The sequence below is a fragment of the Scyliorhinus canicula genome, chromosome 16 (assembly GCF_902713615.1).
Source record: "Scyliorhinus canicula chromosome 16, sScyCan1.1, whole genome shotgun sequence".
Classification (NCBI taxonomy): Eukaryota; Metazoa; Chordata; class Chondrichthyes; order Carcharhiniformes; family Scyliorhinidae; genus Scyliorhinus; species Scyliorhinus canicula.
In genome coordinates this window covers 135,879,827-135,898,289 of record NC_052161.1, presented here as the reverse complement: position 1 = coordinate 135,898,289, position 18,463 = coordinate 135,879,827, and the positions used below count along the sequence as shown (strand labels likewise).

General features: G+C 43.8%; 1 protein-coding gene across 8 annotated transcripts in view; it reads left to right on the top strand.

Annotated features, from left to right (window-relative positions):
- Positions 1 to 18,463, top strand: part of rerea (arginine-glutamic acid dipeptide (RE) repeats a) — a 626,626-nt gene that overhangs the window by 292,203 nt on the left and 315,960 nt on the right. For all 8 annotated transcript variants that reach the window (XR_005457454.1, XM_038773781.1, XM_038773783.1 and 5 more), the window contains 2 exons: positions 10,228 to 10,324; positions 10,440 to 10,544. Coding sequence is in view for 7 of the 8 variants with exons in the window: in XM_038773781.1 (XP_038629709.1) it covers positions 10,228 to 10,324; positions 10,440 to 10,544 (202 nt within the window). In the remaining variant the exon portion in view is untranslated. The remainder of the gene's footprint in view (positions 1 to 10,227; positions 10,325 to 10,439; positions 10,545 to 18,463) is intronic.

The following is an 18,463-nucleotide window of genomic DNA, read 5'->3' as shown; positions in this document are numbered from 1 at the left end:
GTAGCAGTGGAAGGTTTTTTCCAAATGGAGGTCTGTAACTAGTGGTGTTCCGCAGGCATTAGTACAGGGACCTCTGCTGCTGTAATATACATAAATGACTTGGAAGAAAACGGAGCTGGTCTGATAAGCAAATTTGCGGATGATACTAAGATTGCTGGAGTGCAGATAGTGATGGAGTTTGTCAGAGAATACAGCAGGATATAGATAGGCTGCAAAATTGGGCAAAGAAATGGCAGATGGAATTTAACCAGGACAAATGCGAGGTGATGCATTTCGATAGATCCAATTCAGATGGCAGCTATAAAATAAATGGCAGAACCATCAGGAGCATAGAAACACCGAGAGATCTGGGCGTGCAGGTCCACAAATTCTTAAAAGTGTTAGCACAGGTGGAAATGGAGATAAAGAAAGCATATGGCATGATTGCTTTCATCGGACGGGGCATCAAGTATAAATGTTCGCAAATTATGTTACAGTTACATAAAACATTGGTGAGGCCACATTTAGAATACTGTGTCCAATTCTGGTCACCACACTACCAGAAGGATGTGGAGGCTTTGGAGAGAGTGCAGTGGAGGTTTACCAGGTTGCTGCCTGGTATGGGGCGTATTAGCTATGAGGAGAGGTTGAATAAACTGGGATTGTTCTCCCTAGAAAGACGGAGACTGAAGGTCGACCTGATAGAAGTTTATAAAATTATGAGGGTTATAGATAGGGTGAACAGTTGGAGGCTTTATCCCAGGGTGGAAATGACAATTACAAGGGGGAACAAGTTCGAGGCGATGGGCAAAAGGTTCAGTGGAGACGTGCGGGGGAAGTTTTTTACACAGGGTGGGTGGTGTCCTGGAATGCACTGCCAGGTGAGGTGGTTGAGGCAGATATAAGACTTATCCAGACAGACACATGAACAGACTGGTATAGAAGGATACAGGTGGTTGGTCTAGATAGGACTTGTGATCGGCGCAGGCTTGGAGGGCCGAAGGGCCTGTTCCTGTTCTGTACTGTTCTTTGTTCTTTGACCGAAACATATAAGATCCTGAGGGGCTTGACAGGGTGGATGTGGAGAAGATGTTTCCACTTTGGGAGAATCTCATACTAGGCGCCACTCTTTTAAAATAAAGGGTGGCCCATCTGGGAGGAGAAGGAGGAATTCTTTTTCTGAGGGTTGAGTCTCTCTGGAATTCTCTTCCGTCATCGACAGTGGGTGCAGAATCTTTGAATGTTTTTAAGGACGAGGTTGATAGATTCTTGATAAAGGTTATTGGGGGTAAACATGTATGTGGAGTTGAAGTTACAATCCAATCAGCCATGTTCTTATTGAATGGTGGAGCAGGCCCCAAGTGGCCTGCACCTCCTAATTTCTACGTTTGCATATATGTTTATAGTTCTCGTGGAAGTAAAACTTCAATGAAAGTTGTCGCCAGATAAAGAATGGCTCATTGACTATTGGACATATCTATTAATTTGTTCCTTTAATTCTATTTCATACATATCTTGTAACTGACTCTGAGAATTTTTTTTAAAGAAAGGATTTTAAAAAATCCCAGCTTTATGACATGAAATATAATTGGTTTTTAGATGGGGGTCATCCGTAGAATTCTGCTGTCTGTCTGGCATTACATTGAAATGGAAGAGAAGCAGATGTGTTCTTAACATCTGGTGCATTTGCATAAATTAACTGATTGCCACAAAGTTGGTTTATGTACAGATTGATTAGTGATATCAGTTACTGATGTAATTTACTGAGAACAAAGCAAGGTCTGGCCAGGTGTTTTAAACAGAGAAAAAAAGCATTCTCCTTGTTAGTCTGTAAATAACCAGCTTTATTGTAAATAGCAGTTTGTGACCATGTTTCACAAGGATCACTTACTATCAGTCAAGTTTGCCTGCTTTGATGAAAGGCCATGTGGCAGAAGTTTAAAATCGTAGCGCTCCAATTAATTACTTTTCTTCAAAGGGTTGAAATCTAGGCAGATAGGATTTGCATAGGGGTAAGTACTCTGTTTTGACAAACCCTCCTTTACTATCATTTTTCAAAGTTTGATCCCTATAAATATCTGCACTTTGTTAACGCTTAATCGGCTGCATTTCTACAGGGGCTTCAGTCCTCGTGTACTTCATCCACTTGACCATTCTTCAGGTGATTTATCAACTGGTGGTGTGAATGTGTAGGATGTTACCCAAAGCCCAGAACTGCGAGTGAAATTCTTCTGTCATCTCGCATTACTCTGGGAAGTTGAAGCCTATTCTAGAAGGAACTATGATCAGTTGACTCAATAGAGATTGAGTGTGGAATGTGAAACTGCACTGCGCACGTCCCTTGGGGAAGTATGCTACCTTTTCTTAAATATTTCTTGGGTTTCGATATCCAGTGTCTGCCTTATATAGAACATAGAACAGTACAGCACAGAACAGGCCCTTCGGCCCTCGATGTTGTGCCGAGCAATGATCACCCTACTCAAACCCACGTATCCACCCTATACCCGTAACCCAACAACCCCCCCCCCTTAACCTTACTTTTTAGGACACTACGGGCAATTTAGCATGGCCAATCCACCTAACCCGCACATCTTTGGACTGTGGGAGGAAACCGGAGCACCCGGAGGAAACCCACGCACACACGGGGAGGACATGCAGACTCCATATATAGTCTTATATGTAGTCTTAAGTTATTTAAGCTTGTTAATTTCTTCAATTTTTAAAATCTTTTTAAATTTTTGATCAAGTTTCTCCTCGGAATCTTGGGATTTTGCACTAATTTGATCAAAAATTACTTCCATCAAAGCAATAGATGACTGTGTGTTGGTGGGAGGTGGTTGTGGGGGTGGATGGATTGGTACAAGTCCAAAAATCAGTTTCACACCCGTGCAAATTTCCTGCGGGGTCCTATGCTGGTGCTGGCCTTGGCGGACTGCAAATCCCATTGGAGGCCGGTGTGAAACCACCAAAGCGATGCAAATGAGAACCTGGCCTGAATCATTCCCACCCCCACTCCCGATTTTCCATTAGGCCAGCGGGAAGACATGCCAGTCCAGAACGCAAATAGACCAAAGTGGCATGCAAAGGTCTGGACTGATCCTTCGGGCCTTGCTCACATCATGGCAATCCGAGAAGACAAGAGACCTGCAGCAACCAGATCCTCAGAACATTTCGCTTGGAATGAGTGGATTCTTATGTCCATGGCACTTTTCGCAAGGTGGGGGGGGGGGGGGGGGGTCTTCGCTGATGTCAGACTTGCTTCGGAACTTCAGGGTCTTCACCAAACGCTGGCAGCATCTTCCGTGGTCTTCACTCACTTCCACTTGCTTCGGAACATTGGAGTCATGCTAAGTGTTGTTAGAGCTGCGGCGAGAGAGAGGAGGGGGGGGGGGGGGATGGAGGAATGTTAAGGTTAAGTTTGGGTGGCAATCCTGAGTGCATGGCCCAGGTGTATTCAACTGCTGCAGCTCCTCCTTTTGGGTGCCCAAGTTCCCGGCCTGGTCTCTTCCTGAAGGCAGCTGCAAGTGAGAAAGTAGAGTGCAAGTGACAGATTCAAGTCACATTTGACCCTAAGTTTGCATTGAATGGATGAATCCGTACTAGGTGGACTGCCAAGGCCAAACTCCCAAAGACAATGGCCCTGTTCCACTCAACTCCAGCAAGCTCTGAAGCACTCTCCTCTCACTCGGTTGGAGCCCTCGAGTGTGGTCGACCCTCTCCTGTCCTCTCCCGTTCCGCTTGGTTGTGCTAAAGCTTCTCCTGCTTAAAGAAGGGAACGTTTAAGAGGGGCTGCATGTTACATAATTCGGAGCATTGTATTCTGGTTCATTAGTGAGAGTTGGGCAGCCGTTGTGGACCAGCTCCCTCCAGAGCACAGAGAACATCCACGTGCAAGGGGAATGTGATGTGGGGCTGCCTGTTCCCTCTGAACCTCAGCCAGGTCTCCCCTTCCCTACCCCAGCCCGCTCCATGTAGTGTCCCATGTCTGCTGAGAGAGGCAAAGTGGTTTCTCCACTGTGTTTTTTTCTCCATGCCATTGCCACTGGCCCTTGGACCCTGATATTTTGAAGCCTTTGTGGCTTCTATGACCATGTATTATGAAACTTATCCTGGAGGAGTGAATAAGGTCATTCATCCTTTTGCGCCACTGGTGGAGTTGGGTTGCGATAACAATCTCTCCCTCAATGCTAGCAAAACTAAAGAGCTGGCCATTGACTTTAGGAAGCAAAGTACTGTACACACCCCTGTCAGCATCAACGGAGCTGAGGTGGAGATGGTTAGCAGTTTTAAATTCCTAGGGGTGCACATCTCCAAAAATCTGTCCTGGTCCACCCACGTCGACGCTACCACCAACAGCGCCTATACCTCCTCAGAAAACTAAGGAAATTCGGCAAGTCCACATTATCTCTGACCAACCTTTACAGATGCACCATTGGAAAGCATCCTATCTGGCTGCATCGCAGCCTGGTATGGTAACTGCTCGGCCCAGGACCGCAAGAAACTTCAGAGAGTTGTGAACATAGCCCAGTCTACCACACAAACCTGCCTCCCATCCACTGACTCCATCTACACCTCCCACTGCCTGGGGAAAGCGGGCAGCATAATCAAAGACCCCTCCCACCCGGCTTACTCACTCTTCCAACTTCCATCTGGCTGGAGATGCAGAAGTCTGAGAACATGCACGAACAGACTCAAAAACAGCTTCTTCCCCACTGTCACCAGACTCCTAAATGACCCTCTTATGGACTGACCTCATTTACACTACACCCTGTATGGTTCATCCGATGCCAGTACTTGTGTAGTTACGTTGTGTACCTTGTGTTGCCCTATTATGTATTTTCTTTTATTCCCTTTTCTTCCCATGCGCTTAATGATCTGTTCAGCTGCTCGCAGAAAAATACTTTTCACTGCACCTCGGTACACGTGACAATAAACAAATCCAATCCACTGGGTTGCCGATGTCCTATGCACCCTCTGTGCGCTTACAGCATCGACCACCGTGTTGGTTTCCCAGTTGGACCTCCTCCTCCCCTCAGCCCAGTAGAGTACTTCCATCCTGACCGTGACATGTTCAAGGAGGACTCGCAGGGAGGCATCACTGAATTTGGACGCCGGACATTCACCTCTCCTTCCTAACATCTCAATAGTAGGTGCTGACAGTAAGTATTCTGGCCGCTTTTTAAAATGGCAGCCAATATGATTTTAAAAAAATATATTATTGAGCTTTTAACATTTTATATCACAAATTCACAAAGCCAAACAAAACCAACACATATATCAATAAAAGAAGATGTTCCAACCAACGACTGTAATAGTAGCTCCCCTTTTAAAAAAAAAAACCATTTAGAGTGCCCAATTCATTTTTCCAAATAAGGGGCAATTTAGCGTGGCCAATCCACCGAGCCTGCTCATCTTTGGGTTGTGGGGGCGAAACCCACGCAAACACGGGGAAAATGTGCAAAGTCCACACGGACAGTGACCCAGAGCCGGGATCGAACCTGGGACCTCGGTGCCGTGAGGCAGCAGTGCTAACCCACTGCTCCACCCCTAGTCGTCCCCCTTAATGAATATATGGCATGGCGGCACAGTGGTTAGCGCAGCTGTCTCACCGCAAAAGTCCAGCAATAGCCTGACATAGTAATACTCACAGAATCATACCTTACAGACAATGTCCCATACTCCACTATTTACTTTCCTGGGTATGTCCTGTCTCACCGGCAAATACAAATTAGCAAGAAAAAGCAATAGACATGAGGATTGGGAACAGTTAAAAATTTTGCAAAGGTGGATTGATAAAGAAGGGGAAAATACAATGTGAAAGTAAGCTATCGGGGAACATATAAGCTGACTTTACGAGGTTCTGTAGTTATGTAAAGAGAAAAAGATTGATAAAAAATGAGCGTAGATCCCTTATAGTCAGAAACGGGGGAATTCATAATGGGCCGAGGAACTAAATTGGTACATTGCAAAGGAAGACATGAATAATGTACCAGAAGTTCTGAGAAACGCAGGTTTTATTGAGGAGCTGACGGAAATTAGTTGATAAATGGTGTTGGGGAAATTAATGGGATTGAAGGCGGATAAATCTCCAGGGCCTGATAATCTTCACCCCAGAGTAATTAAGGAAGTGGCCCTAGAAATAGTAAATCCATTGGTGGTCATTTCCAAAATTCTTTGGACTCTGGAATGGTTGCTACAGATCGGAGAGAGGCTAATATCCTGCTATTCAAAAAGGGAGGTAGAGAGAAAACAGGAAATTTTAGACTAGTGAGCCTAATATGGGTAGTAGTGAAGTAGCTAGAGTCCATTATCAAGGATTTCATCGCGCAGTATTTGGAAAGCAGTGGTATAATCAGAAAGTCAGCATGGATTTACGAAAAGGGAATCATGCTTGACAAATCTACTGGAATTCTTTGAAGATGTAATTAGTAGAGATGACCAGGGAGGGGGCCCGGTGGATGTGGTTCATTTAGACTTTCAGAAGGCTTTCGACAAGGTTTCATACAGCAGATTACTATGTAAAGTTAAAACGCATGTGTTTGCAGGTAGAAAGCTGGTTAGCAGACGGGAAGAAAAAAGTTTTTTTTAAATGGGTCTTTTTCAGATTAGCAGACAGTGATGTTTTACTGCAATTGTATAGGGCATTGGTGAGGCCACACCTGGAGTATTGTGTGCAGTTTTGGTGTCCTTATCCGAGGAAGGCTGTTCTTGCTGTGGAGGGAGGGCAGCAAAGTTTTGCCAGACTGATTCCTGGGATGGCGGGAGTGTCATATGAGGAGAGACAAAATTGGGTTAGGATTATATTCATTAGAGTTTAGAGGGATGAGAGGGGTCTCTTAGAAACTTATAAAATCCAATCCGGGTTAGGCAGGGTAGATTAAGAAATAATGTTCTGGATGGTGGGGGAAGTTCTGAACTAGGGGTCATAGTTTGAGGATAAGGAGTAAACCTTTTAGGACTGAGGTGAGGAGAAATTTCTTCACCCAGAGAGTGGTGAATCTGTGGAATTCGCTACCACAGAAAGTAGTTGAGGCCAAAACATTGTGTAATTTCAAGAAGGAACTCAATACAGCTCTTGGGGCTAAAGGGATCAAGGGATATAGGGGAAGTCGGGATCAAGGTATTGAACTTGCTGAGCAGCCATGATAATGAATGGCAGAGCAGGTTTGAAGGGCCGAATGGCCACCTCCTGCTCCTATTTTCTATATAAGTTTCTATGTAAAATAAAGCACAAATCACCTGGGATGCAAAATTGTTGAGGTTGGAAGACATGGTGTGGTTACCGTTAGCAGGAAACATACTCTGCCTCTGCCCTCGTCACAGGACTACATCTCTGCAAGTTTGTATATAGTGTCTTTAGATCAGCAGAGGCAAATTAAATATTGTATACTCTAATTTGTGATTTGTACGGTGCCATACAGGGTACAGCGTCTTCTCAAAAAAAATAGAAATCTGGGTAATATGTGTCTACATACCTTTAAAGAGGCTTCAATTCATTCTTTTTTGAAGGGTATCAGCTCATATTTCTGATCTGGTTCTTGTAAATCCTTTTTGTAACCTCTCCAGCACCACTGTGCTCTGCAGCCTAATCAAGGTTTGATACAAGTTTAATGTAACTTCTCTATTTTTCAATTCATTCTTTCTATTTGTTTTTTTTTATTGACTTGTTAACGCGCTTTGACTGATGTGTGTATTTGCTCTCCCACATGCTTTTGCTCCTTGATCTCATTTAAATTTTTTATTTTCCAAATCGTATGCGACATCCCTTGTATAATACCTCCTGTTTATATATGTGTCAAAATTAATTTTCTGATTATATGTCCATTCTGCAAATATATTGTTGTCTTTAAATTTGTAGTAGTCCTCCTTGGGGTTAATTCATCCTCTTCTCCTCAGAGCACTGGGCCCTGCAAACAGGACCAGCCAAAACTTCACTCGTAGGGGTCTCCACGAGTGGGATCGCAGGCCCCCAGCTGCATGCCCTTTGGAAAGGGTGGTCCCTGTCACTGCAACTTGTGTGCCAGTCTGGCATTGCCAAGGTGCCCAGGTGGCATTGCCAAGCTGGCATTTGTGCACGTGCGTGATTGTGCTGAGGATGCGCTGTGTGGGTGTTGGAGGAGGGGGGGGGGGGGGGTGCGCGTGGACCCTTCCATAGTGCGCTCGGGCTGGGGGCAGGGTGGTTCAGGGATCGCTTCAGGGATTTCGCTACACTTGGGTGTTCCGCTGAGCAGAGCTCCCCAGTGTACAAAACAGCTGTGTGCTGCCATAGCCGCGCATTCCCTACTGAGGCCCCTTGTACAACGCGAGAAGTGCTGTCTCGCATTTGTTTCTCGGCACTGCGAGCGTTGGGAAACACTCGGCTAAACGTGCTCGCTGTGGGACTTTGTTCCCATTTAGTTGAATCGAGCCCATTGTGTTTTTCATTTTAAATGCTGAATTGTTAATGTAAGTTGTCAACTGTGGTGGTCCCAGCACTGATTCTTTAGCACCACACTTTCCATCTGCTGGATGGTTACTCTTCGCCCCTACTTTCTGCTTTTTAGCACAAATGTTGAGCTGACTGCACTATCGTCCCCTGGATATGTTCTATCTCTCCAAGACATCTCTATACAGCAACTATTCCTGTGTTTGCTAACTTGTATTAAAAGTGGATTTGACCTGAGATGGCTTTTGCCTGATTGGCGATATAGAAAATAGCAGTTAGGAGTTAGTGTTTCGTTTTATTGGTGAGCATTGTTTAACTGGCAATTATACACAATATTTTCTGTGCTGTTAAAGTTAGTTTCATACGGTGTTAATAATAATGTTTGTTTTAATATATTATATCCTGATTTGTGCTCCTTTTCACACCGCTTTACAAATTAAAAAATATTGGGGATTCTGTCAGGTAGCCTAGCAAATGTTGGGGTTCGTAATAGTTGATATGGAATTGTATTTACATTGTAGGCATTCTCTTCCCTTATCCCCTTTACCTAGATGTTCGGAGTTGAAAAGATCTTTGCTTGAAGTGCAACCATGTCTTGGGTTGATTTCGTGACTGAACTAATTTAGAGACTACATGATATCAGTGGCTCGATTTGCAATTGTAACCACTCTGATGCATGCCACCTATCATTAGTTTTACTTTCCAGTGAATAATATTGTTAGAACTCAAAATTGCACATTGTGAGATGTGCATGTGAAATTGTGCCGCTCATGTCGTTAACTTGGAGTCAACAGTTTAAAAGAGGGCCTTAGCCTGGATTATAGTTGCCACAGTAAAGGGGACTATGCAGAAGGTGAGCTTGAATGAATGTCTGTTTTGACGTGAATTCTCACATAGGAGGAAAAGTTGTCTGTTAACTGGATTATTTTCAGGAAGGATAGGAGTGGGGTGGTATTTGCTGGGAATGGGTCTCCTGTCAAAACCAAATTCATCACCTCCCGCCCATAATATGACATCCAGATTGGAATTAATCCTCCACGAATTGGAGGGCCAAACAGTGATGGCCTCGTAAGTGACATTGTTTAAAATTGAAGTAATAATTGAATAAGTGTGACATTAACACCTCGTGAATATATGATAAATATTGGGGCTACGGGGATAGGTTGGAGGTGTGGGCTTTAGGTAGGGTGCTCTTTCCCGGTGCAGATTCGATGGGCCAAATGGCCTCCTTCTGCACTGTAAATTCTATGATACTCTGAAAAGTTTTTGTTCCTTCACCAAAGGAAGTTGAGTATGACTTTGAATGGTTGCCTAACTTCCAAAGATTGATTTGGTAATTTAAACTTTTTAAAGCAATAAAATATTTAGATATCGAAAAATTGGAGTTTAATAAAATATCGTATTTGTCCAAAATCGGGTGTAATTGTTAATCTAATCCGAGTCAAAAGGGTGAATTATGGACAAATTGATGGGGGAAAATGGTGGGAAATTGTAACAATTATACAAAGACATTTATAAAGGGCAGATGTGGAAGAAGTCTTTTTATTGTTGGATGAATTCTGGTACAGTTTCACTCTGATTCAGAGAAGCCCCTCAAGGTCACTCTGATTGGAATGGTTGCTGCAATGTTTTTCTTTGACAAAGCCCATTACTTTTCAATGTATTTTCATCTGTCATAAGGTTGTCATAAGTCTCCTCCTTGGGGACCTGTGCCGTTATCAGTGTTCAATTATATTAGCATTTTAAGCATTTATCCTCCATCTGAATTTTTGAACAAATATGTGGAAATCATTTACGTACGTACATAATTACATTTCCTGTAGATTCTGGCCGTGAGCTTGTGATCACAGACCCAGTAATTAGGAGCCGGGAACTCTTCATTTCGGATTATGTAGACACCTACCATGCTGCAGCACTCAGGCAAGTTTGAGTAATTAATATGATGTGGTTTTATTGAAACAACCCAATGATTGAAATACTAATTGGTTTTAAAATATATCATGGCAACATCAATTATATATATTTTTCCTTTCAGAGGGAAATGCAATATCATACATTTTTCTGACATATTTTCTGCCAGAGAGTTCCAGCCACGACCGGACCAATTTTTTTATATATTGGGCTATAACCCCGAGACCAGGTAAGGGGTTAATGCTTATTTTGGCTAATATTCTACACAAATGCTCTGAATACTATTTAATCAAATATTGAAGATGCCTTCCTTGCCCATTTTCATGGCAAGCCAATTGAAGATGAGAGTGACATTATAAAAGACATAAGCCACTTAACTGAACTGAAGGAGAGTATTTTAAAACCGATCAACAGCCTAGTCACTTCAAAATCTGTGTTTAAAAACTCCCCCTTTTAGTGCCATGTTATATTAAAGTTAATGAGTTTTGCTGCTAGCAATGTTTCAAGATACTGCATCCTCTCCTTTCTCCATGCATGTCCCACATTGATCATACAAGGAGTGATTTTGTCTCTGGACTCGGTCAACACCACTTCAAGCTGTTGGGCAGGAGCAGCTTAAGAGCAAGCATCCTCTCTTTAATTAATATGCTAGAGTTCCATTTTGCATCTCCTCACAGCATTATAGAGACTGGGAAGTCACCGGACTTGGCGAATGAAATCTGTATCCTGCCATGCCATATATCTGTACGTTAATGCTTTGCAAAGTCAGCACTCTGCACTATTAAAAGTGATTTGAAAGTTTCATTTGATTTATTCTTTTTTCCCCTTCAGCAACTGTTTCGTACAAAATGTTCTTCCTGCAGAATTTAGTCACCGAGCATCATGTTGCTGCTAAACTTTCAGTGAAGTCTAATATTGAGCTTATACCTTTGTACTGTTCCATGTTACAAATTAAGTCGCGACCATTTTGAGTTCCATAATGCTATCATGTTTGGTGGATCACCAGTAGTGACAGCAATTAATATTGCTTCCAAAGTACACTGATGCAGCATTAAACTTTATTGGTTCAAGTGAATTGCTACCGATGAGTTAAATAGCTTACGGGCAACATTGCCTAAAGAGAACAACCATAATCTAAAGCCACAGTTTACTGGCCGATGTTTCCAAGTAGTTTCAAGTCTTGATTATATAACTCCCCAAATAATTCCCAAATAATAACCCCCACATAGAAAATACACTGTCAGTGCCAACAGAATTACACCCCAACAGAAACGGCAGAGACAGGAGAGGCAAGGGAAAGAGAGGTGGCAAGAGAAGATAGAAAGGAGAGAAGAGCGGACGAAGGTGCAGGAGTGGAGAGAAAAGGGGGCGAGAAAGGTCAGATAGGAAAGGTAGGGAGGGACAAGACCATTTAAATCACTTCATGGTCTTGTCCCGCCCTATTTTTCTAACCATACTCAGCAGCACCCCCCAACTGTTTGCACAGAAGTTGGGCCAGAGGAACATCCTCTCACTTGCTGTAATTTACAGTAGTGCCTTCGTCCTTGTGAGATGCACTTTCTGGAATTCCATGCCTAATTACCTCTGTCTCTACATCTACTTGTCTTTTCAAACTCTCCTAATTGGCTTTTGGTTGTCAATCCTAAAAATGGCTGTTCACTTTCGCAGTGAAACACAGCCATGGAGTCACACTGCTCTGTTTCTCTGCTAGCTGTAGCTTGGCAATCTGGATCCCCATCAGAATATGAACATTAGGAGCAGGAATAGGCAATTCAGCTCTTGAGACTACTTTCTGATTCAATACAGTCATGGCTGATCTCATCTCGGCCTCGTCGCCACCTTCCTGCCCGACCCCCATAACCATTCACCACCACCCCCCCCCCCCCCCCAATCCAATTAAAAAGCTATCCATCTCCTCAAATTTGTTTAATGTTCCAGCATCCACTGTGCTCTGGGCTGGAGAATTCCACAAATTCACAACCCTTTGAGTGAAGCAATTCCTCCTCATTTCTGTTTTAATCCTGCCATCCTGTAGCCTAAAACTATGGCCTCTTGTTCTCGGGGAAACATCTGCTTTACATCTATCCTGTCAATCTCCATTAGCATCTTGTGTACCTCAACATTCTGACCGCAAAACTGCCCATCAAATTATTGCCATTATTCGTGGACTGCCCCTTTTTCAGAGGTCTCGGATATGGCGGTGACTCTCAACCACAATCCCAGAGTTTGGATTCCTTCGTCAGTGGATTTGGTTAATTTGTTCCAAGATCGTTTGATAACCTATTATAATAAAAAACCTGAATAAACCACTGCAGTTTATCTTTGTGCAGTGTTTATTCCCATTCTTTATTTTAACCTCCACAATGTATTGGCTCACAATTGTCAATACTAAATTTGTCTCATCAGATATACGGCACTGAAACGGGACATTTGGCCGAGCCAGTCCTCAAACCTCCTCCCAGTTTTTCTCATCTAAAGTTACCGATGTTACCCTCTATTCTCTTTTCCCTAATATGCTTATCTAGTTGTCCCTTAAAGGAATCTAGACAATTTGATTCACCCACTTCAAGGGCAATCAGAGATGGGAAACAACTGCTGATTGCCAACGACATCCACATCCCATAAAATAATAAATACATTTTTTAAATCTTCACTGCACCATCTCCAGTATCTATTTTCTATAGTATGTTGATCGTGCAGTGGTTAGCACTGTTGCTTCACAGCGCCAGGGACCTGGGTTTGATTCCCGGCTTGGGTCACTGTGCAGAGTCTGCACATTCTCCCCGTGTCTGTGTGGGTTTTCGTCCGGGTGCTCCAGTTTCCTCCCACAAGTCCCGAAAGTCGTGCTTGTTAGGTGAATTGGACATTCTGAATTCTCCCTCTGTGTACCCGAACAGGCACCGGAATGTGGCGACTAGGGGATTTTCACAGTAACTTCATTGCAGTGTTAATGTAAGCCTACTTGTGACGCTAATAAAGGTTATTTTTAAAAAAAAGTACTGAAATATTCTTTTTATGTGGCCTTACTGAGGTTCGGTACAGATTTAGCATAATTTTTGAATTCTATCCCTTTAAAAATGAAATGAAAATCGCTTTGTGTCACAAGTAGGCTTCAAATGAAGTTACTGTGAAATGCCCCTAGTCGCCACATTCCGGCGCCTGTTCGGGGAGGCTGGTACGGAAATGAAATCCAGTGCTTAGCTTGCTTTTCTATGGCCTTGCTAACGTGCAGAGCAACTTTTAATGATTGATGTATTTGTACTCCAAGATCTTTTTATTCCTCTACGTCACCTAGACTTGCACACGCCTAAGCAATAAGTGTCCTCCCTATTCTTCCTACCCAAATGCACTAACTCACATTTACTTGTGTTGAACTTCATTTGTTATTTATGTTCCCGTCCTGCAAGTTTATTAATGACCTCTAATTTGTTTTGTATTTTCTCCGTATTGATGATCACCCCCCCCACACACAAATTTGGTGTCATCTATAAATTTGAAAATTGTGTTTTTTGATTTCAAAGTCCTTTTCATGAGTGTAAATTGTGAATAGCAATGGTCCCAGCACTGATCCTTGTGGAACACCACTTCCCACCTTTTGCCACTCTGAATAACTACCCGTTACTCCCACTCTCTGCTATTGTATCCTTTATATTCCCACTCTCTCAACCTGTGCGAATTTCTGAAGTCTATTGCAATCCTTTTTTGCCTTTTGTCATTCAGCCTACTTTGTGCTTTCAGTGAATTTCAAGCTTGTGCACCATCTCTAAAAGACCAAATCATCTCTGTGCAAGAAAAATATTCTGGTGCACCACATATGCACTTTTCCCAATCTGAGCAGGATTTGTTTATCTTAACTGTCAGAAGGTTGTTTTTGCAGATGAGAAACTAACCATGCCACAACACGTCCTCACATACCATACAGTTTAATTTTTCATACGAGCCTCTTTTAACTCTATGGCATGTCTTCTGAAAATCTACAGTACTCCCCTTATCGAAAGAGTTACTTCTTGATGAAAAATCCAATACGTTTGCCAAGATAGCTGTGATGGCTGGCAATTAACATGTTGTCCAATCAACGAACAAAGACCCTATTCAACCAACCAACACCAATAAGTCTGCTTCTAGTCAGAATTTTGAACTCCAGTTTGACAGAAACCAAATCCCATATTAATTGACTTCAGCCTGCCAGGCCTTATAGAAGCCACTATGAGATCAGCTTTAACCCTGTGTAGCAATCTGTAGAGAAATTAAAGGCAATGGTGCAATTGGAATTGCAATACAGCAGCAGAAATGTTGTTATGGGAGTTCCAACAAAAACAAAATTTTATAGAACATAGAACCTCACAAATGGGTAGAAATTCAACAATTCGACAGACCCTGCTGATTACCCTTGTGGGCGCCTTAGATGCTGGTAACAGTTTGAAAACCTACAAGTACAAAATCGGTTCCTTTGATAGGCATATACTCTGTTTAAGGATGTGCCATTTATTTTTTCCCCAATAGTCAATTATTTCACCCCCAGACTCTGCTTAACATTTGTGTAGTGTAATTTGTTGCATTTGTTTGCACTACTCCTACCACTGCAACACACTTCAAGTCACCTTGTAATGGGAAGTATTGCCGCAGAGTGGACGAAGCCAGTGATCCATGCATGCTGAGTGTTATTTATTGGCCCTGCAAGTGAAGGCTGTTTCTACTGATTGAATGTAGCTGACAGGTTGCTCAGCATTTCCTGATCAGCAGAAATGACAAATAGGTCGGCTGTGATGCCAGAAATCTTTTCAAAGTTTTCAAAAGGCTTTACACAGCACAGTATAATTGGCCCCTGGTGCGCAAAAGCAAAAAAGAGAAGCAGGATATCACCTGTTGAAGATGATATTGCTTATTCCTGAACTGGCGGGTTTAGCAGATTTCTTCCCAGACATTTGCATCAGAGTATTACAGTATTTCACGGTCATGAAAAATAATTTGTGCAGTGTTACGATCCCAGTTGATGACTGATTGGAAGATCCCAGAATGGAAGCCTTGCTCAAAAGACCATCAGCGGGGTTCTCCGACCCCCCCCGCATGCTCTCCAGCACCGGTTTTCAGGCGGGGATCACGCCATGCCGGTCGGGGGCCATTGGCAGCAGCCGCCCCGAAAATTCTCGATGGGCCGAGCGGCCGTCGGTTTCTGGCCAGTCCCGCCGGCATGAAATAGACATGGTCCCATATGGCAGGACCTGGCTGGTAGGCCAGCTGGGGGGGGGGGGCATGGGGGGGATTCAGCCGCGGGGGGGGGGTCACAGGGGGATCCAGCTGCGGGGGAGGGGGGGCCCACGGTGGCCTGGCCCACGATCAGGGCCCACCAATCTGCGGGCGGGCCTGTGTCGTGGGGGCACTCCTTCCTTCCGCGCTGGCCTCTGTAGGGCTCCGCCATGGCCGGTGCGGAGAAGACACTCCCCTGCGCATGCGTAAGAATACGCCCGCTGGTCTGCGCATGCGCGGAACCACGGCCTACGATTCTGCACATGCGCTAACTTGCGGCGGCCCTTCGCCAACCCCTCCGGTGCCGGCCTAACGTCCGGAAGTGCGGAGGATTCCGCAACTTCCGGTCGGCCCGTGTCGGAATGGTACGCTCCATTTTTGTACGCCTGCTTCGGGCCATCGGGGAATTCGGGAGAATCCCGCCCCATAACTTTTACTTTTTTTTCGATCTTTGATCAGAGAGTCATAGGACCACTAATTCGTTTTAACAGCAATTTAAAAAATTAACTACGAAAAGTTGTATTGTTAAACAATACTTCTTTACTCTCCCTTATTTTAACAATCACACAGATTTTAAGATTAACACCGATTACAAAGTACATCTTTTTTTTGGAAATGTTTTTTATTGAGTTTTCATATTTTATATCCAACAAATTACAAATTATTAGAAAAAAAAAACACGCAAAAATTAACATGTATATTTACAGGTAAGCATCTTCATAATAACAACTGTGGCCGCCCCCTTTAACCGGCATACATATTTTACATTCCCCAATATGGCCGAGGCACATGTTTATAGGCATTTATTTACAATTTGGTTTTGGGCCTTAGCTTGCCATCAGACTGTCGCTTGCGGCTTTGTCCTTCCTTTTTTTTTGGAATAATTTTTATTCAAGTTTTCAACAACAAATTTTATCACAACAGAGAAAAACAGTAACCCCTCCCCTCCAATACAAAAACAATAAATTAACACAGGAGTGGGCAAACTTTTCCGTGCAAGGGCCACATTCAGAAATTCACAATTTTAAAGGGCCGCATAGTATATTAAGTAAAATAATTACTTCACCCGGTTATGATTCTGGGCGCCTCATATAGAACATAGAACAGTACAGCACAGAACAGGCCCTTCGGCCCTTGACGTTGTGCCGAGCAATGATCACCCTACTCAAGTCAACGTATCCACCCTATACCAGTAAGTAACCCAACAGCCCCCCCATTAACCTTAAAAAAATAATTAAAAATTAAAAAAAAAAAATTTTTTTTTTAATGACTTGGTGGGCCGCATAAAGACCTTTGGCGGGCCAGATGCGGCCTGCGGGCCGTAGTTTGCCCACCCCTGAATTAACAAGAAAAATAAATAAGCGTAAAACGATGAGAACAAACCCCCATAACGAACCCGTAGACCCCCCCCCCCCCCCCCCCCCCCCCCCCCTCACCCCCGCCCCCGGCTACCTTCCCCCGATTCCTGTCCATTTTCCCCAGATTCTTGGCCACCCGGCTATTCTTCCTCTTTGTTCGTTGGCCACAAACAGGTCCCGGAACAATTGCATGAATGGCTCTCACGTTCTGTGGAAGCCGTCGTCTGACCCTCGGATGGCAAATTTGATTTTCTCCATTTGGAGAGATTCCGAGAGGTCGGACTGCCAGTCTGCAGCTCTGGGCGGTGCTGCTGACCGCCAGCCAAACAGGATTCTACGGCGGGCGATCAGGGAGGCAAAGGCAAGGGCGTCCGCCCTCCTCCCCAGGAATAGATCTGGCTGGTCTGAAACCCCGAAGACCGCCACTATCGGGCATGGCTCCACCCTCACCCCCACCACTTTGGACATAGCCTCGAAGAAGGCTGTCCAGTACTCCACAAGTCTGGGGCAAGACCAGAACATGTGGGCGTGGTTGGCCGGGCCTCTTTGGCACTCAAAGTACATCTTAATCATTAACAAATCACTGGCTTTGAAAGAAGACCAAGGCAGGCCAGCAGCACGGTTCAATTCCCGTACCAGCCTCCCTGAACAGGCGCCGGAATGTGGCGACTTGGGGCTTTTCACAGTAACTTAATTGAAGCCTACTTGTGACAAGCGATTTTTATTTCATTTCATTTCATTTAATTAGTCCCTTTTAAGGAGACAAGATGACTGGTAAAACACTTTCCTCTCTGAGCCCAAGTGAATATCTGTGGCTTTCTCCGAGCCATCTTGTTTCACTGAACTCTGGCTTCCACACGAGTGATTTTAAATTCCGCTTTCAAAAGCCACATTTTCAAATCTTTTAAATGATGCTTTCCCTCCGCAGCTTCCATTAAGGTTTTGCTTTCAGGTTTTACACCTCCCTTCAGATTTCCTTTTGTCTTAAAGGCCTTACACCTCCGAAGTTCAGCTGCTGATTTCCACAATTATTTTAAATAATGTCTCCCAAACTGTTGTACTTTCTCACAAACTTTAGCATAACTGCGGATATCTTTCTGGCCTCTCATGGTCCAATGCCGTTTCAATACCCTGTGATTTTACTGAACCTATATCTGTTCTGATCCCAGTTTCCTCTCTTCCGTCAACTCCAGACTTCTTGGAAACATTGCTTCATTTCTCTAGTTTCCTTAACTAGCTGGACTTTCAATTTCCGTCATCTGTATTCTTAACCATTACACCATAGTATGTTTTTTCTTCTAGCAAGGCTGAGAGAGATGTTCCCTCTTCAGCTTTCTAAAACCAACTGAGCTGCGAGAGCCATCTTCTTTCTCATTACTTGTGTCCAAATGCGATCAGATTGGCTAAATTAAAGCTTCTCCACCTGACAAAATCCCAGTTGTTAAGCAACTACTGCTGGTTGATTTACTCTTATTTATTTGTCACCAAAGCCCTCTCTAAGCTCAAGCGAATCACAGTTGGAATTGAAAATAACACCCACACA